At 35.3% G+C, this 26440-nt stretch overlaps 1 protein-coding gene across 1 annotated transcript in view; it reads right to left on the reverse strand.

The window, feature by feature from the left end:
- LOC129521110 (bifunctional heparan sulfate N-deacetylase/N-sulfotransferase 3) overlaps positions 1–26440 on the reverse strand; it is a 160427-nt gene that overhangs the window by 85122 nt on the left and 48865 nt on the right. Inside the window, exons 3-4 of the mRNA XM_055342329.1 lie at positions 19494–19581; positions 14437–14591 (exon numbers count right to left, since the gene is read on the reverse strand). Coding sequence (XP_055198304.1) covers positions 14437–14591; positions 19494–19581 — 243 coding nt within the window. The remainder of the gene's footprint in view (positions 1–14436; positions 14592–19493; positions 19582–26440) is intronic.

The raw sequence follows: 26440 nt of genomic DNA on the forward strand, positions 1-26440 counted from the left end.
TAATGTCTGTCTTCCTCACTAAACAATAGACTGCACACATTCTGGGTTATGTTTCATCCACTGCTATAGACCCAGTATCTTGCCAATAGCAAGCACTCATAAAGATTAGTGAGTAAGCGTGTGAACTGATTCTGACCACCTCCCTCTCGTGCCAACTTTCTCAATGATCTCAGCTAAACTCTCGGTTCACCTGCAGACATATGATAATGTACAGGGAAATTTAATACTTCTATAAGTAATATTTGAAAACACTTTTGAGGCTGTAATTAAAAATTATTCAAGTGCAAAACATTTATTTATTATTATGAACTTGTATATTTAGATTATACTATAGAATAAAAATTGTAAGATTTTCATAAATTGTGCCTTTAAATACTTCCAAATAGAGAATGTGAATATAATACATTTTTATTAAGCAAAAAGTGATGTTATATTTCTTAGAAAAATTCCCCAAAGAAACTAAAAGAAAAAAAGAGAAAAAAATTAGTATTCAGGTATTTGAGCAACACAGTTAACTTCAACACTGAAGAATCACTGTTTATTATAAACTTTGATAATGCTTACTAAAATTCTTGCCAGTATAAGAATGGTACTTTACTTTTTTTAATGAATATAGTTTACACATGATGTTACATTAATTTCAGGTGTACAACTTAGTGATTTGACATGTTTATACATTATGCTATGCTCACCACAAGTATAGCTACTATCTGTCCCATTACCTTATTACATTGCTATTACAATATCATCAACTCTATTCTTTATGCTCTACTTTTTATTTCTGTGACTTACTCATTCTATAACTGCAGGCCTCTACCTCCCACTGTCCTTCACCCATTTTGCCCAACCTCCCATCTCCCTACCCTCTGGCAACCATCAGTTAGTTCTCTACGTTCAAAGTTCTGGTTCTGCTTTTTGATTGTTTATTCTCTTTTTTAAGATTCTATTTATAAGTGGAATCATATTATATTTGTCTTTCTCAGTCTGACTTATTTTGCTGAGCATAATAGAATGGTACTTTACTTTCAATATTTTTGTTTCAATCTTTATAAATAGAAGAACCTTTTAAATTTCCGTTTATGACTAAACTTGTTGCCTGTTTCTATATTTCTCAGATTAGCAAGTTTAAAAACCAATATAATTAGAAAACCCCACAATGATAGGCAAGCAAACTGACATCTATACTCTATAGCGGAAAAAAATCTAAAACTTCATTATGGCGTAATTTGGAAAAACTGTTTTTCTGCTGTTCATTTTGGTTAGAATGTCCCACCTCCTCATTATATAGACATTCATTCTTTAGTTAACTAGATCATAGTACTGAGAATTGACATTTACAATTTACATGGGTTTATGATAAAGTTTCTGTATGTTTACATTTGGTGGCATGTTTTGGAGTTGTTTCTAGAAAAATATTGTTTTGCTTTGCTTTTTAAAGTGGCTTCCTTAAAAGCTATTGCTTTTCACATAGAAAATAATATATTTTTCCAGATGATAGGAACATGTTTGAAAAATGAAATTAGAATCTTTTACATAAAAGACGTATGTGTGCATGCACATATGTGTGTGTGCATGCACAGATGTATGCACACAAGTATATGAAGAAAATGATTTATGAAACTAGTATCTTAAATTTGAAGAGCATTTTAAAGTTTCTAAGGATGATTTGTTTTTCTAAAATGAAACTAATGGGACATGGATTTTGGCTTATGAGAGCCCATGGGCCCTCTAGCACTGGGAGGAGTCCTGTAATAGTTGCTGTGACTGGGGGAAAATAAGAAATGGCAGTGAAGGTGGCCTAATAGTTGTAAAATTACTATTCCAAAGAAGCGGACTTCCTTCTTCACCTAGAATAAAACCAGGCAAGTCAGGATTTATCTTTAGGTTTGGAACTGAATGCTAATATTGTCAATATTAAAATATGTTCTTGTGGCAAATGATGGTGTCTCTAGTATGGCTTGAAATAAAAGATCCTGAAAGAAATAATTACCTGAAAGAAACAATTACCTTAGTATAGGAATCTGATTTTCTTTTCAATTGTGCAAGTAGTCACTAATGTTCAGATTTAAAATTGTGTTTCTCTGATATAATCTGTGTGGTTTTAGAAGTGATTTTATATTCAGATGTTAAATATAAATGCACATTTTTAAATCCCTGATCTAATCTTAAACTAACATGTGTAATTTTCTACCTATAAATTTAAGGAAGTAATCACCTCCTAAAATATGATTGACACATTTACATAAATTTGGTTAATATTTATAGATTTGGCCAGTAGATTTATTTCTAGTTTTTTTAAAAACATGGTAATATTTAATTCATCATATAAATTTCTGTTTGCTGGTTGATATGTAAAAATTCTGCTGTGATGGTCATGTTTTTAATACACTTTGGTTTAAGAGTTTAAATTCATCCTCTGTTAGCAGCTGTTATATAATAAGGAATTTGGCTGGTCTTCATCATCCCTGGTTCCTGGAAGATAAGCCTGACATCCTCAGATTTCAGACTTTCCTGAATGACAGGAATGTCTTTGTTATTGATACTGGGCCCCTGAGACAAGAGGACTCAGGATGCAGTTTGGCAATGCCAGAAAGGCTACCCATGTAATTAGAGATGGGGGGCTTTGAGGCAGGTGATATTTGCCTGACTTCCAGGTGGGAGAAGAGAACTGGAGATTGAGTTCAATCATATGGCTAGTGATTCAATCAATTGTGCCTATGAAATGAAACTCCAATAAAAACTCTGGACACCAAGGTCTAAGTGAGCTTCCCTGGTTGGTGGTATTCTTATGGGTCCAGAAATCCCAGGAGGATGATATTCTTTGTCTATGGCAAACAAAAGTCTTTGGATTAAAGTGTTAAAGGTGTTAATAATGAAATTTTCTGAAATAGAACTGACATTATAGTAAGTCATAAAACAGAAGTGTGGCCTTACTACTCTGAACTTACTCAGCTCTGGAAAAGAATATATAGTGTTTTACCAACTACATAGTGAGAAGAATCTTATTCTTCCCATATCTAAAGATATCCAAATCCATGATAATGGAATGGTAGGTGTCTACCAGAGAGTCTGAGAGATAGGAAGACCACAGTATCATGGAGAAAGCACAGATATAGGAGTCTTGGGCTCAATTTCAGTGCTACCCTTCATTAGTTGTACGACTTTTGGCAGATCTCACTAAGACTCACTTCACTTGCTTGCCAAGTAGGGGTAATAAAATTATTTATAAAGAGTTGTAGGGAGTAACAGATAGAATATAAACATTATTGGTCAATTACTATGTAATTTTCTTTCATTTTATTAACATTATTCTCTTTCTGTCTTAAGCAACAAAAAAGACAAAGAAAAATGGTAAACTAAATCCTTCCACATCACTTCTACCCTTCAAAAATGTCTTTAGAAGTATTATTTAAGAGAAGATATTCCTAAAAGAAGACACACTATCACTATCAACCTTATCTAGAAAAAGTTTTACAAAAAGGTATGTATTTTTTTTCTGGAAAAAGTAATTGATATTATATATTAAATGGGAGCTAAAAATACTCTTGGCATACCTTAAATTTTTGATAAGACTGTACTAATAATATCAATAAAAACCCTCCTTGACATCACATAGTCCCCTTCAAATACTACCCCAAGTCAATAGCTTGGTTATTTGAAAAACTTACAAGAAATTTAGTATGCCAAATGCATTAAGAAATTCCAGTAACAAAAGTTAAGTTAGTAATTCAGGACCAATACTGAAATTTAACCTTCATTTTCACTGGTAACCTCTAAGTAGGAATTACCTGGGGGAGAAAAGAGATTTTCTTCTAGTCTTACCCAATAATTATGTATTTCAAGTAAGTCTCTATTTAACAGAGCATACTGTTTTCCTCTCCTCAAGTTCTCTTCAGAATTTTTGGAGTGTCGTCACATCATTGTTGAGTGTTTCATAAGCAAACACACCACTAAGGGTGTACTTTTATAAGAATAATCAAAGGAATGATGTAAACACTTGTACCTTGCACTGGCTAGGCTGACTTTTTTTTTTAATTGCTGGAATTTCTTCAAGTCAATACATGAAGGAGTTTGTAGAAATATAAAAAAATGAATTTTTGAAGATTTTTTAAATGCTGTAGCAAAATAATCAAAAATAAAATTATCTGGAGACACAATAGAGGAATTGGAGGGTTTAGTTTAATCCAGCTTTCTCAGAGTGTGAAGCAAATTTTATGTGGACCTTTGGGGTCCTCCAGAGGTAATAAAGCTATAAAGTAATTCAGAGACAGGCTCAAATTCCCAAGGTACTTGAAAACACATTTAATCTTTCTAAAGATGCACAGGGTTGGTTACAGTAGGAATCTTCAAGTCTGCATAGTACCGATTTTAATTGAAATTTAATATTCCAGGATGAAGAGAATAGTTGATATTGTGCTTTGTTAGAACTACTACATACCCTCTGGTATTTATAATAGCCACCAGGACAGTTAACACTTGTGGTGCTGGTTGCACGTACACAAGAAATTACATAAATTATATAAACAGCTACTTAAAATAATTGTAAAAAGTCAGATTTTAATATTCTGAATTTGCTTAAGATAACTCTTTAGGGAAGTAATAACATTCTGATGATAAGGTTTTGGTGACATCAGTCAATGTCAGTATTGATGGCATGGCAATTTTCAATTATACAAACCACGCTGGTTACATGGGCTTTGGAGCTTGACAGATCTGGGATCAAATCCTTTCTCAGCTTTCACTGGCTGTGTTATTTAAGAAAATTAAATAAGCACTCTGAGCCTCACTTTCTGCATTTTTATTATTGGGCTGAAGAGCCTCATCAGTGGTTGTGAGGATATTAACTGAGGACACGTGAAAAGCACTAAGCACAATGTCTGGTAAATACCTGGAGGCTCAAATTTCTCTTCCGACATTTTGTCTGGAGATTCTAGAAGTTTTCTAATTGAAATTCAAGGTTCTGTTTCATGTAGAGGAATTGAATAATAGAATTTCAAGTCTCATAATCTTCCTTGAACTGAGCATAAATTAAAGGCAAAGAATGGAGAATTAAGGAGGTTAGTATGGATGTTGCTGCAATGATCCAGGTGCGGGATGAAAAATGTAAGAGTAGGGATAGAAAGTTTTGAAATGGAGCAGGATATGGTGCAAAGAAAGAACTCATAGAAATTGTTAAGTGACTGTAGACATGGAATGGGAGATATGAAAATACCAAAGCAAATGCAAGGTTAGCATTTGAGAGAACTTTACTGTCATTTCTTCTTTTCCATCCCTGCCATGTTTATGAAAACCTCTTAGAAAACAAATGCCCCTTGCATTTTAACTAAATGTAAGGCACTCAAAAAGGAAGGAGCAGTCAAAATTTAGTAGCAGCATGCCTGGATCTGGAAATAAACCTTTCCCCAGCTCCATTCCCACATCTGACTCCAGCCCACCAATAAGAGTTTCTTGGAGAATTCATAAAGGCTTTTAGTTCATTTTGTGTCCAAATAAATTTGGGCAGTGAGGGACTATTTTCATGTAGGACATATACTAAATTTATCTTCCTTTTTACAAAACCAGTTTAAATCACCATATATGCGCTGGAGATGCAATGTAGACTTTTTTTTTTTTAAGAGAAAAAAGGAAAGGAATTGAAGAATCCTCTTCCACATTCTCCAGTTTGTTAGGGAGCATGAAGTATTCTATAGGAATATAGAATGGAAAAAAGTAATCTGGAAAGGCATTTACAAAGAAAAGGATTCTAAGTTCCTGAGGTAATCAAGACCACTTTCAAAAGTGTAATGATGTATCTCAATGAGAAAAACTGCTGTGCCACTGTAGATACGGACAGGGGGCGGTGTCCTCATGCAGGTGAAGTACAGAGCTTCTAAGGAAAAACAGCAGTTCAGACTCGCATACTTTAAGTAGGCAGGCACAGATAGGAAATTGGGAGGCTCAAACCTTGATGTTATTTTTGCCCTGTTATTACCTTTTACTTCCTCATCATCCATCCAATAAGAAGCCCAATTGATTCTATTTCAGAAGTAGTTTTCACATTGCTCTTCTTTATAATCTCACTTATGCTGGTTAGTGAAAGCTAAAGCTATTTCCTCTCCCTTAATTACTTCCACAGTAATCCAATTTGTCGACCTACCTCCAGACCCTCTGCTTCTCTCTTACCTCAACACTCCCACTCCCATGTCCTGTGTGGAAGTGAAAGAACTCTGGGAATGAGAGGACAGTGTCATCTTGGAGTTCAAAATGCTTAAAGTATGTATTTCTGAAAGTAATTTGATACGAAATTTCAATTTAGGAAAAGCAGATTTTAAAACATTCTGAGGAAAAAAAGCTGAAACAATGGCCAGGATACACTACAGGAGTATAGCTAAAGAAGGATAGGGGATTCCAAAAAATGTAGTTCTTTCCTGAGAATTATAATTATTCAAAACAAGGAAGAAAACATATGTTTAACATGGCAATTAAGAGTCAGAAACTTCTGAATTCAAGTGCCAGATCTGTGGCTTAGCTGTGTGGTTTGGAGCAATTACAACCTCTTCAAACATCAGCTTTGTTCTGTAAAATGGAGATGACATCAGGAGGGTTGTGATGAAGGTTAAATATGATTAATAAGAGAAAAAATAAGATTATTAATTAAGAGTTCCAGCCACTTAGTGAAGGGTCAGTATTATTATCTATTTAGTATTCTAAAGAAACTAACTACTTACAGGGCCCTCACATACACACACGGGTACATGAGATGCAAGGAAGTACACATAACCAAGCACAAAAGCAACTAACAAAATAAAAAAGGTAAAAAAAAAGAACATGTGAAGGAGGCTAAAGTTTAAAATGAGTTTATTTTCCATAAACTGCTAATTAAAAACAAGTCTAGCAGCAAAAGACACACAAGGAATATCATTCCATGTTCACAGTGGGAGAGAGGGTAGTTGAAATACTTTGATGATCTGGGAAAAAAGCAGAAATGTCCAGTATCTCTTCTGATTCTACTTTCCCTATCAAGGAACACAGCTTTTCAAACACATATGATGGTACAAACATAAACATAGAGGGAAGACATGCTGAACTAAATTGTTAACTATTATAAACTAAAATATTTCAATATTTTCCAGGTTCAGAAGAGTACATATTAAGGTAATTAAAAAATTGTAGATTTTTAAATTAACTTAAGAAATGCTCTTTTGAGCCTGTTCAGCTTGATCAATAACTTGATGAAGATGCAAAAGTCATGCTGATAAAATACACTTGTAAGATATATGCATGACAGAAAAAGAGGAAAGATGTAATGCATGCTAAATAACAGAAACAATATTTATAGTATATTGATATACTGAACCACTGAACACATAACAAATATGAAATGTTAAAGGGACAGTATTAATCTCAAAGCTAGCATTTATTAGATCAAAACAAATACCTGAAAACTTAATAAATGACTCATGGACAGAATGTCTGGCAGACACAAGTGTAATATGTTGGTTTATAAATGTGTGATCTTTGGCTACATAAATAGAAGTAAAGTATACCTGAAGGGAAAAACATTTTACTGTTTTCTGTTCTAATAATGGTCAGATTGGGGTAACATATATTGGGAAGCAGAATGACAAGTGAGAAGTTGTACAACTATGGCAGCTGGTATGATGATGGGATTTGAAAATCCATGGAATGCTTCAAGATACATAACTTAGAGGCATATATAATTGTATTAATTGTGCCTTTTTATTTTCTATATTTCTGCTGCTTTGACATCTGAGACCTTGCTGACTGTGCAAAGACTCCTTCCCCCAGGGCTATCCAATTCCTAGAGATAATTAAACACCCACCCCAGAGTATGCTCTTCAGCACAAGCCAACCAGTTCAGGGTTCCTACTCTCAACCACTTCCTTCTTAAGCTGAGCTGCTATCTTCCTGCTCTAATCACCTCAGGGCCAGCTATAACACAACTGGAAAGAGTCCCTTTACAACAGTGATCACTACAACTGTCATCCAATTAGCCAATCCTAAACCTGTTTACCCTGCCTTGTCTTGCCTTTCCTGTAGAAACCACAGAAAAGGCTCTTGCCCATGCATTCCCGTTACTCTGTTTCTAGACTGACTCTAGTGCTACCCCATGGGGATCTGGGCAGTGTGGGGTGCTCTTTTCTCTTTGGGAACTGTGAATATCAAACTATCCTTTCAGTGGCAGTCCTCTCCTGATCTGATGATCCCACATCCGAATAAAAATAAAACCTACATTTTTTTAAAAGATTTATTTATTTATTTATGATAGACACACACACACACACACACACACAGAGAGAGAGAGAGAGAGAGAGAGAGAGGCAGAGACACAGGCAGAGGGAGAAGCAGGCTCCATGCCGGGAGCCCGATGCGGGACTCCATCTGGGGACTCCAGGATCACACCCTGGGCCAAAGGCAGGTGCCAAACCGCTGAACCACCCAGGGATCCCCTAAAACCTACATTTTTACACAATAATGATAAAATCTTAAGATCTGAAAGGAATATTTATTTATATTTTCATTTACCAAACTTTGAGCATCTATTGGGTGTCAATTACAATTCTGTGAACACAGCTACTAGATCAGAAGAACAACTCTACTTGAATGTGTAAGATTGTACTCCCTCTTCCATAGCTTATTTTCTGAATACACTCATTCAAGTTCCTTGTAAATCGTAAAATTGATTAATTCAGGGGTAATATGCAAAGTATTTATCAGCCAGCATGCTATACAACTGATCACTCATAACTGTTGCCAGCTGTAGAGGTGGAGATGGATGCTGGTGACTCTGAGCCAGGCCCCTTTAGTTGCTAAGCAGTTGGGAGGTTTGCGACATCCTGGGGGAGGGTCTGAGGTGGTAGTGGGGATACAGGTAGTAGCACTGACACATTTCAATATTGTAATCATTGGCATGGTCATACTAGTACTTTTAAGTTGAATATTAGTCCTGATAATATATCCCTTGGTCTCCTTTTCTGGTTCTTGTCCTTACCAAGTTCCTTCAGCCATTGTTTTTATGAAGTAAATTATAGACATCACCATATTGTTCATCATGATCTGAATAATGGATAGTGTCTTTCTTAAACTATGCTACTTAGATAACACCAGAAGTGGTTTACCAGCTTAGAGTAGACTTTTACATCCTGATTTGAACTCTATTTTTATTAGGGACACTAGAATTGTGCTTTGTTTTCAATATCAATAAAATAAAAATCTAATGTGTCTTTTTACAAAGTGCTTCACTGAAGTGTAAATGATACAATTCATTCATTCTCTAGCTGGCAAGCAAACTAATTAAAAGATTATCATATATTCCTTAAGCCAGCAAGTCTTCAATATATTTTAAATTACATTTTGATACTATAATCTTTATTTCCATATTAGAAAAGTTAATGTGCTCACTAATCTAAAAAGTTGCATACTTGACAATAGACATTTCAGCTAATGTGAATTAGCAGTTCTGCTGAACTTGGAAAAGAAGGAGGGGCAAAGGACACTATTTGAAGGAATAATGATAATGCAGTTAAAAAGTACAATCCTCAGCAAGATTTCATGTTTTCAGGATCAGAAACATTGTTCTACTATTACTAATTTTAATACTATTGTCTGTAACAGTGAAGTCTTATCTGATATTGGCAAGAGTTCTATGGTGAAAATTTCTACTAATTATTTTATCATTAAAATTAAGCCATCATAATTTATCAAAAATGTTAGATCTAATTCTTCAACTGAGAGTATATATATTGATGCTTTTTTGAGGCTTAAGTGCAATGTTACTAATTGAATGGAATTTTGTGCAATTTTAAAAGCTATACAATAGGTACCTCAAACTGTGTTGTAGGTCATTAACAAATGTTACAATTAATTGTTGCCTCAGATATGGTACCTTTCAAAAAAAAACCCAGCCTTGTTAACATTTCATTTTAATACCTGAATTAACCCATATTTGAAAACAAAAAATGTTTTCTAATCAGCTGTATTTCCTGGTGGCTGTAACCATCAAATGCAGGTTTGCTTACAGGATTTACTTGACCTTCCATAATAAGCTATTAGACCTTTCAAAGCTAAATTAAAATGGACATCAAATTCCCTTGTGAGACAGAAGTGTCCACATTGTGCAAAAGGATAACAGATCAGATGCAACTGCTAAAACTCAATGAAAATAACAGGTGTTTGGCTATAGATGGTGATAGAGAATGCTCAAACAAAAGAGTTTTACATCATATTCTCAGATTCTCTTAGTTGGAAACGTACTTTAAATGTTTTCTAACTCAGTCACTCATTTGTTTTTTTTTTTAAGATTTTATTTATTCATGAGAGACAGAGAGAGAGAGAGAGAAAGAGAGAGAGAGAGAGAGACAGACAGACAGACAGACAGACAGACAGAAGCAGGCTCCACGCAGGGAGCCTGATGTGGGACTCCATCCCCAGGACTCCAGAACCACACCCTGGGCAGAAGGCGGTGCTAAACCGCTGAGCCACTGGGGCTGCCCCTCAATCACTCATTTGAATATTGAATTTTATCCACAAGCTCCAATCTCCTTTGAATACCCAGTTACTCCCAGAGCAGCACATTGCTTCTTTGTATGTTCTTTCACTTCCTTCACTGGGAGAAACACGAATGCTCATTTTTAAATTCAGAGCCTCCAAGCTGGTGGAGAAAAGCAGGATGTCACCCAATTTTGACATGCACTATTATTAGCACAGGTTAAGCTTTTGTTTGTTTTGTCTAGTGAGTTGATAGTTGAGGCAAAATTTCCTCCAGAATAGTTTCCATTGAATTAAAGTAGTAGCCTCTCTATCCATGACAAAACATACTTATTCATGTAGAAAGGTTCTCAGATTTAGTTGTCTCCCAACATTTTACAAACTCTGCCTATCTTAGGGAACCTCAGGGAAAATTTGCTCTAGGAATTCCACCTCTAGTTCTCAATTTCCCTTATGTTATCAGAATTACCACATATTCCTTTGGATTACCAGGCAGAAGGGAAATCTAGATTTACTGTTTTGAATTGGGTTGACAGGCTAGTGACAAAGTCTGGGGGGTTACAATTCATGCAGTTTTAAAAGACCTGGATTTCTGGGCTTAATTCTACCCTTAGTGAGCTTTGTAATCCTGAGTCACTTTATTTCTCTGGTTTTCAGTTATCTATAAAGTGAGAATAAATATACCTATTTTTTAGGTTGTTATAAATATTAAAGGAAATAATACACAATATATAAAAAACTAAAATCCTTTTCTCCATATCTCTTTACATTTAGTAGCAAAGCAGCTTTGTAACCCTAATGCCTTAATGGGAAGTAAAAGAGTTAACATTTGTTTAGAAAATGTGTAGAATTCACACGAACCAAATGTCATGCAATACAGAATAAGCTTTTAAACTTGAGGATTTTGTTCCTCTTACCTGTCACTCTAAACACGTCAGGAGCCAAGGTAAAAATTGAAGAAGGCAGTTTTCTGATGCCGAATATATAATGATAAAAACAACAGGTGCATTTCTACTATTTGTAAAGTGCTAGTCACTGTTCCCAAACCTTTTTCATACTACTCTCTTTCATGTGGTTATGGCTGGGAGGGAATGGGCCTGGATTTAATATTTTTTCTGGTCTGTCTCCCCCCCCCAAAAAAAAATTCATGGGACCTATATTTGATTAAACATTAAAGAACACATTTGGCCTTATTTCTGAAGATTTCTGAAGATCTTCCATGACTGTTCTCTATTGTCTTGAGCACCAAAATTTGGGTTGTCAACTTGTAGTTAGGAATGGTATTCTTAAGAAAGTGGCCTCTGCTTGGCACTTGAGTGAGTATGACCAAATTTCAGTTCTGAATTATTCTTCCAATTCATGATGCTTTTTTTTTAGTTGAGAATTCTAAAAAATGTATGTAATCCCTGTGCATGTCTGTTCTTACTATATGTACTTTGAAGCATTTATTATTTTAAGTACAAACATAACCTTCACTGATTCATTCATTCAAGTAAGACTAGAATACCTATTACCTAGGTACTGTTTTGGTGGCAGAGGAATACAGATAGCAATGAATGTATTTCATCAAATTTGCCTTAATAAACTTTTTATTAACCCAAAACAACAGCAAATACCAAAACTTTCCTGCTTACTTCCCAGTTTTTAATCTTTTATTAGTACTTTCTTTCACTCTTTTTACATATTTTCTTCTTTCACAAATTTCTTTCTCCACAGATTAAAGAAGGAAATACAAAGTAATTTTCTTCTTCATATTCTCTCTTGCTGTTTTATGTTGCTTATATCAGCAAGTCTTAGACTCTTGAAGATGACAGAATTAATGTTTGCTGCATTGAGATACGGTTTTTCGTGCTCTCTATTAAAAACTGTGACATTTACACAGTCTTGCATGCTGTTTACTATTCTATCTGTCTATCTATCTATCTATCTATCTATCTATCTATCTATCTATCTACCTATCATCGATCTGTCTATCACCTCTCCTTTATCCATTCATCTGTCAGTGGACTTCTGGGCTCTTTCCATATATATTTTGGCTATTATGAACATTGCTGCTACAACCTTGTGCCCCTCTCTCTCGCTCCTCATCTTCTGGGACCCCTATTACCCAGATATTACTTCACTTTATGAAATCACCAAGTTCTCTATGTCTCCCTTTGTGATCTAGTGATTTTCTTTCTTCTTTTCAGCTTCCTTTTTTTTTTTTTCCATCATTTTATCTTCTATATCACTGACTTGCTCTTCTGCCTCATTCACCCTCATTTTTATGCCCTCCATTTGGGGCTGCATCTCAATAATAGCATGTTTAATTTCAGCCTGAACAGATGTTAGTTCTTTTATTTCTACAGTAAGGGATTTTCTAGTGTCTACTATGCTTTTTTCAAGCCCAGCTAGTATCTTTATAATCATTGTTTCAAATTCTGGTTCAGACATCTTACTTATATCCATATTGATTAAATCCCTGGCAGTGAATACTACTTCCTGTTCTTTTTTTTTTGGTGTGAATTCCTCCATCTTATCATTTTGTCCAGAAAAGAATATAAGAAAGAGACAAACACAACAATAACAATGACAACAGAAAAAAACAAAACCAAAACCAAACAAAAATACAAATAAGAAACAAAACACTAGATCCTAGGTGTGTTTTGATCTGCTTGTTAAAAGAAACTAGATCCCAAAATAAGAAAAAAAACCTATAAATTAAAAAATATATATAACATATGCATAAAAATAAAAAGGAATAAAAAAGAATTGAAAAAATATGAGAATAACTGAAAAAATACTGAAAGACTAAAGAATAAAAAATAAAGCCCCAATGAATGCTATATACTGTTTTCCCCAAGAGTTGAAACTTTGCAGCCCTCAACAATCAGTAAATGTGGTGAGAGCTAGTCTTCTGGGGGAGGGGCCTGTTGCGCTGATTCTCTGGCGCGCTTGGCCTATTGCACATGCGCAGCCTCCCTTGCCAGGAGGCTGGGCACAACGTAAGCACCTCCGGATTGCAGTATGTGGTGCTGTTTTGCTCCCTGAAGGCTATCAGCACTGGGCAAGGATCCCTAGACCTGAAAATTCATGTCTACAACTCTTCAGAGTCCTCCTAGAAGAGCAGTCAATCGCTCTGGTCTCCCCGGTTTCCTTCAGAACTCTGTCCATCTGGCCTGTGACTGAGCATTTTTATCTCAGGCACAAGACTGAGTTTCAAAATTCCTAATTTTACAGACTCCTGTGATGAGGCCTTGTACAGTTTCACCCCAGGGAGAGGAGGGGTCTCTGCCAGGAAAGTGGTCACACGATCATGCAGTGGTTTGCAGTTTATGGCAACACAGGGCAGAGCTGGCACCTAGATTTACTGTTCTCAGCCACTTCCCTGCTCCTGTGCCTGGGAACTCTGCTCCATTTGGGAACCACCATTTTTCTTGGGACCTTAGGCATCCTGAGATCACACTGTTACACCTGGAATTCTATCCTGCTCTGCCACCTGAGCACCTTCAAGCTAGGGACATCCTTCACTGTATCAGATTTTGCATTCTGCAGCTTACAGTACCTTGCAGTAGCCTCCGTAAGCAGGCTCCCTCCCCTCCACCATATCTTCAAATATATCACACTGGATTCAAGTCTCTGCACCACCTATCTTTCATAAAGTGGTCGTCTTTCTACTTGTAGGATTGCAGCATTTCTTTTCTCAGATATCCGTTTGATGTCACAGGTGTTCAGAATGATTTGATAATGACCTAGATGTATTCATGGGACAGACAAACTTAGGGTCCCCTACTCCCCATCTTAACTCCAGCCCTGTGGATTTTTTCTTAAATTAGACCCTCAAAACATTAGGGATAGTACTGAGCATCCAATACATATCAAAAGTCACATCCTGAAAGGCTGCAATACCAAGTTGTTCTAATGTCAGGGTACAATAGTTCAGTGTAATATTCAAAGTGAGTTACTTACTAAGGCAAATTTTTTGTTGAGAATCATCTGCTCCACCAAAGATGACTCATTATGGAAGAGGTGGGGTTGCATATGGCTCCACATATGAGGAAACCACCAAAACTCATCCACACACCCCAGAAGATGGTCATCCCCTTCATCTTCCTCTTCAGTTCCTTCAAGGGAAAAAAGACTATTCAGTTAATTCCAGTTACAGTGACTGTCTGTGTATCTATCCATCCATCCATCCAATTATGTATTCACATATATGTATTTAGAAGATACCATTTATACTTTTTTTGTTACATATAAGGTTTTGAACATGAAATGTAGCAAAGGAAAATCTGTTACTTGGGGAACAAAGACTGTGACAAAACTCTTTTGAAAGTTTTCAACATGAGACACAGGTATAAAACGACTGCAAAATGGAAATATGCAACCATTCCCAAGGACATTCAAACTCTTTTAGCAACTTTTTTTGAAGGTTTTATTTATTTATTCATGAAAGACACACAGAAAGAGAGAGGCAGAAACACAGGCAGAGGGAGAAGCAGGCTCCATGCAGAGAGCCCGATGTGGGACTTGATCCCAGGACTCTAGGATTATGCCCTGAGTTGAAGGCAGATGCTCAACTACTGAGCCACCCAGGTGTCCCAATTCTTTTAGCATATTTTTATGATCTTTAGTTTGGAGAGAATGGGGGGATAAGTATGAAATGGAATCAAGGGAATAAGAATAAAGAAGTGAGTGACAGAATTCCAGCAGTAGATCATCCTGACATAGGTTTTGATATCACAGTCACAATAATTCCATAATTTATTTAGGTTTCTCATTAGTTCTGAGAAGAACCTACTCAGTATTTAGTGAAAACTAAGGCATAAACAAGGAAAAAAGGAAATGTAGGAATTGTTATTTGGAAAATTAGGGAAAACTAAAGGGAAGAAAGGGTGAAATGAAGTAAAGAGGCTGTGAAGTAATAAAGTCTTAGTAAAACAAGCCAAGCTGTTCCTTGGTGGTACTCATGTTTTCCAGGCTTGTCCTTTCTCTTAAGTTCCTTGAAGCAGACTTTCCATCAAGAAATTCTTATATCCTTAAGAGTCAACCCTGTTGTCATTCCTTAGATTTTCCTTATTTGGGCATATTTTATTTCCTCCATTTTCCCTGACCTGCAGTTTAGTTGAGTGTGGGAAAATCTACAATTTTCTTAACTTGAGGGGGATAGGACCCTTTCTGTTTCTTTACTAAAGCATGAAATCAGAGCTGTATAGGATACCTTACTAGTACCTGGCATATCATAAGATGATATTAATCATCATAAAGTTATGCAGCCACACTTAAATTTCAGCCCCAACACTGAATCTAACAAGCTCCTAGAATATAGAATAGTAGGTTCTTCAAATGATGTCCCCTCTGTGTAGAGAAAATGTTCTCTCATATTTTCAAAAATTTCATTTTTCTGATATGAAAATAGTGCCCTACAGGCTAAAGACAGAGGGCAGACTGCTGCCCTGGCCCAGCCAACTAAGTGCAGTGCTTGTTACTAATGCTTTTCTCTTCATTTTCCCAACAGAAGGCAGACAGAGCCCACTGGCAGGAAAAGAACCAGTCCCTATGATTTACTGGGCAGTGAAAGTGACTTAGCAAAGATAAAGGCCTAGCATGAGGCTGCTAGTCATTCTCATTTATATAGGAAGAACAAGGATTAGTAATGTAGAATGAGGGGAATAACAATTCTTCAACAAGGATAGACCTCCATTTCACTGTTATATGGTTAAATACATGGCTGCTATGAAGAAACTTTTTTCTTTATATATAAAAGGCACCATTAAATTTAATCTGTTTTATTTCCCTAACTTTTTCCTCTTCATCACACATTCATGTTACCACAATATAGTGGAACAAGGATAAACTCTAGAGTTAGAAGTTTGTGTTTATTTGTAGGTTCCAACACATTTGAGTTGTGTGATTGTGGGCAAGTCATGTAACCCCTTTAATGTCTGTAGTTATGTAGGTAAAGAGATGGATAGCAATACCTATTTTATTATTTTGGGGAAGAAGAGGCGGTATAATCCTGGCACATACTGGGTAATCTAAAATGCCTTCTTCCTTTCTGTTTTATGTTTCCCACTCTGCTCTCCTTGTGTCTTTTGTGGGTCTCCTTGAGTTTTATTCCATGATAATGCATGAGGGTATGGGGGAAGGTCTCACCTGGTGTTATGTGGCAGATAGGACATTGTGTTCAAGAATTGACCATGCCATCATATTAACTGACTGGCCTGATTAATGAGTTACCAACAAAGGCATCTTGGGGCTTCTAAGTGATTATTTTACAGCTCAGGGAAAACTTCTAGAGAGGAATTCAAAGGAATAGGAATATGGATTCAGGATTTAGAATCTCTAATGACCCTAGGCAATGACATTCAGATCTTGGGTCCTGCTACCTTTTAGGTGATAAATACGGTGACCTGGGTGAAGCAGCAGTTTTACATTGACTGCTGATGCTTAAATACATGTGGGTTTTTTTTGACATAAAGATGATGTCAGATGTCATTTTGTTTCCCCACGATTAAGCATCTCTACTTACATCCAAGAGACTCTCCTCTTGCTTAACATTTTGTATGTCCTCAGGACCCATATTAGTTAAGATTACAATCAATTACTTATTGAATTTTTACTTCCACACAGTGAAAAAAGGCATAAATTTCTTGAGGTTTCCCAGTAATTGGTGCATCTCCAACTTCTACCTCCTCTGAATAAAGTAAGCTTGGGAGTGTGAGATGAGATTTCCTAGATTATGAAAAGCTACCCTGCCTACTGCTTTAAATCTCTATCCCCTGTCCCCTATAACTCTTATCTTTCCCTGAATCTTTCTTCTCATCTCTCCTTTGTTCATTTTTCTAGTTGACTTTACCCTAAGTTTCTTTATCAGGATAGTGGAAAGGTAGCTTTGGAAGGATAGCTCAGGCATTTGTTGTCCTTTCCCGAATATCATGGTGAAATCTGCTATTCAAATATTCATACATTTGAATCATGAAGAAATTAGACAAATGATATTTGCCCTTTAGTAGATTTATATAAATTCATAGTAAGCATAAATGTATGCCTCCCCCTCTTTAAATAACTCTTTCTCATCTGATTTTATTTAATCTTACTTTGAGAATGTTTTACATCAGAATTAATTATACTGAGAACAAGTTATCTATTGCTTATTACTTTAAAAATTATGATAAAAAGCAGTTGAAACATTGCTGTGGTTGGATGTCTTGGGCTCTTTTCTTTTCTGATTTTGCCCACCTTTGTTAGAACTGGAGGAAGAGAGAACTAGAAGTCAAATTCCTCAATTTTAAGTGTTATTTCTTAATTTGTTACAAAATTATGCTGAAATCTTACAAAGTTATTGCAAATTATTATTTTATTATGTATCTATTTAAATAGCTTGTGTCTCTTCAGTATTTTATCTTCGCTTTTCCTACCATGACATTGAAAATCATCATTGATTAGAGACTGTACCTTTTTGTCAAGCATTAACTGTCTTTTTTTTTTTTTTTTTTTTTTTAAATTTTTATTTATTTATGATAGTCACACACAGAGAGAGAGAGGCAGAGACACAGGCAGAGGGAGAAGCAGGCTCCATGCACCGGAAGCCCGACGTGGGATTCGATCCCGGATCTCCAGGATCGCGCCCTGGGCCAAAGGCAGGCGCTAAACCACTGCGCCACCCAGGGATCCCCATTAACTGTCTTATAAGCATCATCTCATTTAATTCTCACTAACCTTACCTATGAGATAAGAGCCCCTCATAACTCTATTCTTTAAAGAAGGAAATTGGTATTTGGAAATTGGTATTCTTTAAAGAAGGAAATTGGTATTTGGAAAGTGACCTTGCCAAGTCACTGACAAGGTTGGGACAGACCTAGTTTCTTACTGGGGATGTTTATTGTGAATTGTGGGAAGTGCCCAAGAAAAGAAAGAGGAGAAATCTTTCAGAAACAACAAGGAAAGAGCAACCGGCCAGAGTCATTCTTTAGCATTCAGCACTGGACAAAAAGTTCAGTTGCCATCAGTATTTTATTATGTTTCTATTATATTTGGAAAGAAAGCTTTTAATTATTCTTAGTATTTTATAGTGATTTTCTTTCACAACACAACATGGTCAAGTTTTATTCTCCTACCTATAAACTGTAACCCAGATTAAACAATTCCAAGTTCAAGGCCCTTAACTATCATTCATTGACCAAATTTGGAATTTAGAAATAAGATCATTTACTAATTCAATATAGCATTGCTCTTCACATTGTTAATTCTATGATATAGTTAGAATTTACCAATACATGTAAATTCTAAAATTTACGTGTAAATTTACTAAAAATCCTACTTCAATTGCCAATCAGAAGGAAAGAATACTTATGTCCTCTGAAGGATAGGTACAAAAATGTTCTTAACATGATTATTCAAAAAAAGCTAAAGACTAGGAAAAATCCAACCATTTATATTGGAAAGGAATTTTGGTATATTCAAACAATGAAATACTATAAAGTAATGAAAATAAAAGAATTACAGCTATACACAGTAATATCTGTAGAACTAGAATAATATTGAATAAAACAAGCTGACTATAGAAGAGTCCATACTGTATGATTTCTTTTTACACACGTCTCAAAGCCAGGCAAACTAGTTTGTAATATTAGAAGTCAGGATAGTGGATTTCTTTGAGGGAGGCTAGTGACTGTGAAGAAGTACACAGGTGGGCGAAGGGGAGGATTCTGATAGTGTTCTCTCTCTTGATTTGCATGCTGGTTTGTGAAAATTCACTGAGCACTACACTTATTACTTACGCACTTTTATTTATGTAAATTATAGTTCAGTAGAAAAGAAAGGCCATTAGGCTATTATAACATGGTGAATAAACTTTAAAACCATCAACATTTTGTAAAAGTTAAAAAATGATATATTAAGTGGAATTGAATAATATGAAGAAAATAAAAATGGAGAGAGGCATGGAATGTGGGAAGGGGGGGTCACAATTTTTAAAAAGAGTGGTCAGAGAGGCCTTATAAGAATAACCTCTTTGTTCTTACCTGTATGGTAAAATTTTCCTGAAAATCCCAGGTTGAATGTAAAATTTGTGATTTGTGCACGCAAAAGATTCTGAGTGTCAAGCAGGGCCTGAAATACACAGTTAAAAAAAAAAACAAACCAACAAGTATCAGGTTAGAGAATGGCATTGAGAAGTTTTAAAAGGTATCTTCCTTTTTTATTCAAAGGGTAAAACTACTCCTTTGTATGTGAGAGAATTAAATGATGGAAAGTAGTGTCTTTATCACTTTACAACTAGAGAGATGCTTTCAAGATTACATAAACATATACACATATTTATCCTTTAGCTTGCAATAAATCACCAAAAAGTGTCAGCTAGAAAAAGGAAGTTATATGTAAAGTTTATTCTGCATGTATTTAAGGAACTATTATCTAATACATAAAATATATCGCCTTTCACTTCTCAGGGACATGGATCACCAATTGTCAAAAGAAGGACACTCTTTAAGGGAAACTATGCAAGAACATATGTTGAAAGAAACATTTTTATTTCTCAGATATGTCTTTGGTCTTCAAAATCTAAGATTTTTCAATCTTTAGGTTTTAGATTCCCAGAAGATAGTGATTGTTCTTCAAAAGGGGATATCATGATAAAATAAATTTCTTATTTGGCCTTTCATTAAAAAAACAAACAAAACCCCCTACTTCTGACAGTAAAACTCTTAAAACAGAGTTTTAAATATTACATCTTATATTTACTATGCTATGACTTTAAAAAAAAAAGATTTTATTTATTTATCAGAGACACAGAGATAGAGGCAGAGACATAGGCAGAGGGAGAAGCAGGCTCCCTGGGAGGAGCCCGATGCAGGACTTGATCCCAGGGCCCCAGTACCAGGACCTGAGACAAAGGCAGATGGTCAACCACTGAGCCACCCAGGTGCCACTATGCTATGAATTTTTAATAGACTTCTTTTTTTTCTCATTCTTATTTAAATTCCTATTCTTATATTCTTTCTCTCCCTGCCACCCTCCCTACACAGACTACCGTAGTTGAGTACCCATTTCAACTAGCCAGAAAGTAACAACAGATGTTAGATTTGTAAAGGATCTTAGTGAACATTCTTTTACACACAAGGAAACTGAGGAGTGATGACTTGCTCATTTTCACAGATAAAATTAGTGGTAAATCATAGATGAAGGATATGATTGCCTGATTCCATATTAGGTACTCTTTCTCCCATCCTCCTCCTATTTCCCCCTTCAGCTGGGCCCACAATAGGATCTTCTTTTTCTGGTAGCTTAGCTGACACCTGAAAGCCTGGTCTGATTCATGTTCAAGGTCTCAATCTTTTTTTGGAAGATAAACAGATATAACTTATTTATCCTATCACCTACTAAAGTGATCCCGGTGTCCTGGAATCAAGTCTTGTATCGGGCTCTCTGCAGTGAGCCTGCTTCTCCCTCTGCCTATGTCTCTGCCTCTCTCTAAATAAAAGAAACTTATCACGATATCCCCTTTTGAAGAACATGAACAAATAAATAAAATGTTTAAAAAATAAATATTAATTATCTCAAAGCACTGTTGCGAGGGTGACATGCTTTTTTATACTCTTGGCACAGTGATAGGCACATGATAGGTGTTCAACAATATTAGTTCCTGCTCCTCTAATATTGCTGCTGCTACTATCACTCATATTAATATTATTGTTGTTATTGTCAGTGATGTTAAACAATTCATATTCTCTGAACTTTTCCCTTCATTTGTTAGAGTCGAGACAGTTGTCTAAGTCCTAGAGTTGTGATGAGGATTATAAAAGAGCCAATATTTGCAGGAGTGCTTGATAAGTATTTTTTTAAAAGTGGCATAAAATATTAGGTGTTGATATAATACCAGTAGTTATATACATTTTAAAGATTTATTTTAGAGAGCGTGCACATGATGGGGGGGAGGGGCAGAGGGAGAGGGAGAGAAATCAAGAGTTGGACACTGAACTGACTGAGCCACCCAGGCGCCCCTATATATGTATATATTATATATTACTGACCATTATATCATCTATCTGTCTCATTTAGTTAAAGTTGTTTTTCTTATTTTATTTACCCTCAGTGTCCTCCAGCCTTCCCTCCCTCCTTCTACTTTTTCATTTTTTCTCCCTGGTAAACATTCTAGCTGGCTCTTCCTATTGTTCCTTCCCCTTATATTTTATCTTCTTCTTTATCTATCTTATTCATTTCATTTATTCAGTCTACTCACTTTATTCAATGGTTAAAATATAGATTTGAAATCCATTTTAAAATAATTTCTTCTGTGTTCAATGCTTTAAAGTTAGAAGTTTTTTGTCTTTTGAAAATAAAATGTTAAATTAAACTTGAACTTTGCTTTGTGACTCTGTCTTTTAAAACTTACTTGATAAGAACAAACAAATAAGCCTGTCCTGTTCATAGGCCTTAGAAGCTAAATAATGTACTTGGGAACTAATCTCTAAATCAACTAGAATACATTGCTTTAAATTTTTGAAGTAGCACTGATTGTGCAGGTTTGAGTTCACATTTTATACATTTATTTGACATTCTAGAAACAATAAAACACATAAAAGATATATTGAAACAGATGGTAGATACTAAAATTATTCCTATATATGGTGAAGAGGGAAATTTATTTCTAGATATTTTATATACTTAAGATAAACAGTAATATTTTTAATCTTTATATGTATGTATTTTATCTCTCTATCTATCTATTTTCATGGACCAGATTTTGGGTGTATATATGGGAACAATATTATATATTCATCCATTACTTCTATCTTTTCAAAATATGCTTTTGTACTAGAAGCTAGAGCACCCAGCAATATTCTTAGATTATGTCATTTTCATTAAACTCCTCATTGCTAGAATGATTTTATTCAGCACTAGTCTATTTAAAGTTAAGATAGTCTATTATTACGATAAATAAAATATTACAAAAATGATATAAATGATCCTTTGCTTTACTCTTTATGTGCAACATGTCAAAATGGCGTGATATCTAAAAATCTAATCATAATAAGCCAAATCAATGTTCTAATACCAAATTCAGAAAACCACATGCATTTTGGACAAGCAAACCCTCTATGATGTGCAGAGTATTTTGGTCATGGAGAAGAAGGTAAAGAATCATAACCATCTGCAGAGGTACCATTTAGGTACCTCCAGGCCAAGAACTCTAAGAACATAGATTTCTACTGTTAGGAATCATCAATTATGGAACAATAATACTTTTATTTTTATTTTTAGCTGTTCCATGCATCAATAATTATTTTTAAAATAATACGTCATTATTTCTAGTGAAAAAGTCAAAATCACTAATAAATCCACCTTATAGGAAAAGTTAATATTATGATGGAATTCTCTCCCATCTTTACCAATAACTACTAAAATATATGCAGATATATAGATGTACAGGTAAGTGAAATTAGAGCCATAAATAAAAAATTAGAACTATAACAATAATTACTAAAAATGCAGAATTTCAAATTTTGCTTTGTCACTTAATAGCATGTTAAGAGCTTTCTCCTGTCACATTAACCTTCCAAAACTTGTTAATGGGAGCAGAATACTGCATCAAATTGGTGCCCTATAATTTATTTAATCATTTGATCTTCCTGTTGTACATTTAGGTTATTTACATTTTTTTATATAATATAAATACTGCTCTGTGTATCAATACATATTTATATAGCAGTGAAGTAGCCGTTTCTGCAGGCAATAAGAAGATAAGAATAATTCTGCTTATCCCTTGGCAAACAATTTTTCAGTAAATTTGAAATGCTTATGGAAGTATTAAAAGAGAATATAAAATCCAGTTAAAATTATAACAGTTGAACCAGGAATATAGTTTAACATGAAAATTTGACTATTTCCAAAATGATTTTTTCAAATATTGAATCTGTATACTACCCCACTAACTTAGTTTTTGGGTCTTCATTCTACAAAGCTAAAACCACTTGCAAGCATTTAAAGATCCAGTTAAAGGCCAAGGAGATCTAATTTAAAGAAATCGAGCTCTGAGAACTGAGCAAAATGGGAGCTTTTATATATCTCTGGATTTTCTCCAACTTTCTTTAACAGAATGAACATATCAATTAAAGTAAATTGGAGACAAAATTCAAATATAACTGCAAAAATGTATTATATGTTAGTATTCATCACATGTGTGACATTCTTTGAGGGAACGTGAACTAAGTTTATGTATTTTATCTGTTTCCCAGATGATTATTTTGACCTGTTTTATTTTTTATAAGGTAACTAAAGGAGTCGGTGAGCCAAATTAAAGCTTGGGAAGAAATTTTAGTGCTGGGTATGGTTTTTCAGCAGCAGCAGGCAAAAATAGTGTTTCAGCACAGAATTTTTAGAGTCAATATTTTCTTAATCAGCCAAATACTAGTTATGAATATATATAATGTATCTGTATCTGCTAAGTAAATGAAACCAATTGGGCAGCTAATTGTAAGATCTTGTATCTAATTACATACCTATCTCTATAGAAACATGCAACACTCTGGCATCAGAGTTATTTAATGTAAAAGATCATTATTCCCACTTCAGACACAGGAGACCTGATTTACATAGTTTAAGTGACTTTCCCCTAGTCACACAGCCAGTTAAGTGCTGAGGAAGTGATTTGAGGCAGGAATTTGGATTTCAAAGCTCACTGCTTCTGTTGCCCACAGAAACAGCAAGAATACTCACATTGAACACTGTTAATCATTGGCGTATAAAGCCTTCTGTGACAAACTCCACCAGAAGGGAATAAGAGGTGGCTCTTTGTATCATTTTCATTAACTGGTTGTCCCTCCTACGTTCTAAAACCTAAAGGTATGAGGGGGATAGGAAGACTAGGTTGGTCAGTGAATGGTCAGCCCAACTAGGAATATTTACCCAGTGGCATACATAGTAAAGAGCAGTCCATCAGTCCAGGTGGTGTGGAGGTGGACTGCGGGATGCTGAAAGGCTGGAAGGGTCATAGCTGTCACCTCAGTCTCCTTCTCACCAGGTTCAGAACTAGGAAGGTTCTCTATTATAGGACCTGTTCCCAGACCAGGAAAACACTAAAATTTGCTGAAAACAGTTAACTGGGCAGAATATTAGAGTGAAGCCATCTTGCACAATTAGGGGGAAGACAGGTTTAGAGGAAAACAATGAACAATAAGGCCAGGGCCAACTATACTATTTGACTTGCCTACACAATGGCACTGGGGTGGGAAATAAGAAAAGGCAGGCAATTGCCTGTAAGAAGCTAGTGGAATACATCAGATTTGGCCACTTTTGGTAACAGTATTTAAACTCTCTTTTGACAAAAAAACCTATAGACTTGGAGCCTACTACCTGACAATAACATTCCTGACAGTAAAACAATCACTCAGTTTTTAGTTGTTCATATTCTAAATTTAAAGCCTACACACAAAAAGGGGGAAATTATGTTTATCCTGCTAATTTAAAATATAAATACCAAAGGTTGGAGGGTGTTTTCCATGATTTACATGAGCCCTATCACATTTGGGAAAATGGATAGGGAACTTTCACCCAGGAATTTGCTAATTATAGGGAGGTGTGTTAGAGATTATCTTGCTTATTGTTGACGTTACCTTAAGCCATGGCCACCATATGCTGAATGCTCAGACCTTGAGTGAGTGCCCTAACATGGCATGATGAATGAACAGCTGATTTGGAATGAGGGTGACTAAATGTCTCTGCCATTTGACTGCTGTATAAGCCTGGCCAAGGCACTGAACTTCTCCAAATCAGTTTCCTCCTCTGGGAAATAATGATAACAATATACTGCTTGTGGATTTAATATACAGATCAAATGAGAAAACGGAAATATGGCCCTAAAACCTTTTCTAGCACATAGAAGTGGCGTTTTAGCTCTGTGAATGGAATCATTTGTCCCTTTCCCTGAATCTTAGAAACTCCTTATCATCCTATCACAAAATTCCACCTTCTTTTCTCACTGTTACCAATTTGGAATAAAATCAAGCATATGCCTAAAATTTCAAATGGTATTTTCAAATTGGGACTTAGTACTTTGGGGGTTGTCTAATCAGCACTGGGGATTTTAAGGAAAAGAGGAAGATGATAAAAGCAGCTGTATTATAGTAACTTTTACAGGGCTTTGTATTCTTTTCTAAGTGACCTTAGTGAATTCTTCATTCTCCAACTCAACATTGACATAATTTATTGTTTGTATTTTGGTAATAAAGACAAAGTTTTATGTGAAAGCAGGGAGAAAACAGGTATATAGTAATCTTAAATTATTTCTGTTACATATTTAAACTGGTCCAGAGCATACATTATACATAACCTCTAAATTATACAGATAAGAGATGTTTTTTTTTTTTAATTTTTATTTATGATAGTCACAGAGAGAGAGAGAGAGAGAGAGAGAGAGAGAGAGAGAGAGAGGCAGAGACATGGGCAGAGGGAGAAGCAGGCTCCATGCACCGGGAGCCCGACGTGGGACTCGATCCCGTGTCTCCAGGATCGCGCCCTGGGCCAAAGGCAGGCGCCAAACCGCTGCGCCACCCAGGGATCCCTGGATAAGAGATGGTTTTGCTAGAATATTTGTTGACATGAAGCTGGCAAATGATATATGAGTGGGAAAATAGAGAACAATTAAGCACTATTGTAAGTATTCACTTGAAATTGTTATGCATACTCTAGTTTATGGTTGATATACTTAAATGGTCAAAATACTAATGTACTTTTTAAAAAAAAGAAACATAAAAGTAGTTCACAGTTTCTTACAATATAGTATCTTTAGGAAACTATAAGTTATATCTCACTCATTCAGTTATACAGAAAAATGTTTTTATGTGTTGTAATAAACATAATTTTAACACCTTAATAATTTAAAATACTTGCTTTTAGCAGCAAAGCAGAAAAGGAAGCAGAGGTGTAGGATTCCATATGAGAGGACTGAGGCATCTCAACTCACATACTCTTA

This window comes from Nyctereutes procyonoides, unplaced genomic scaffold (genome assembly GCF_905146905.1).
Source record: "Nyctereutes procyonoides isolate TBG_1078 unplaced genomic scaffold, NYPRO_anot_genome, whole genome shotgun sequence".
Classification (NCBI taxonomy): Eukaryota; Metazoa; Chordata; class Mammalia; order Carnivora; family Canidae; genus Nyctereutes; species Nyctereutes procyonoides.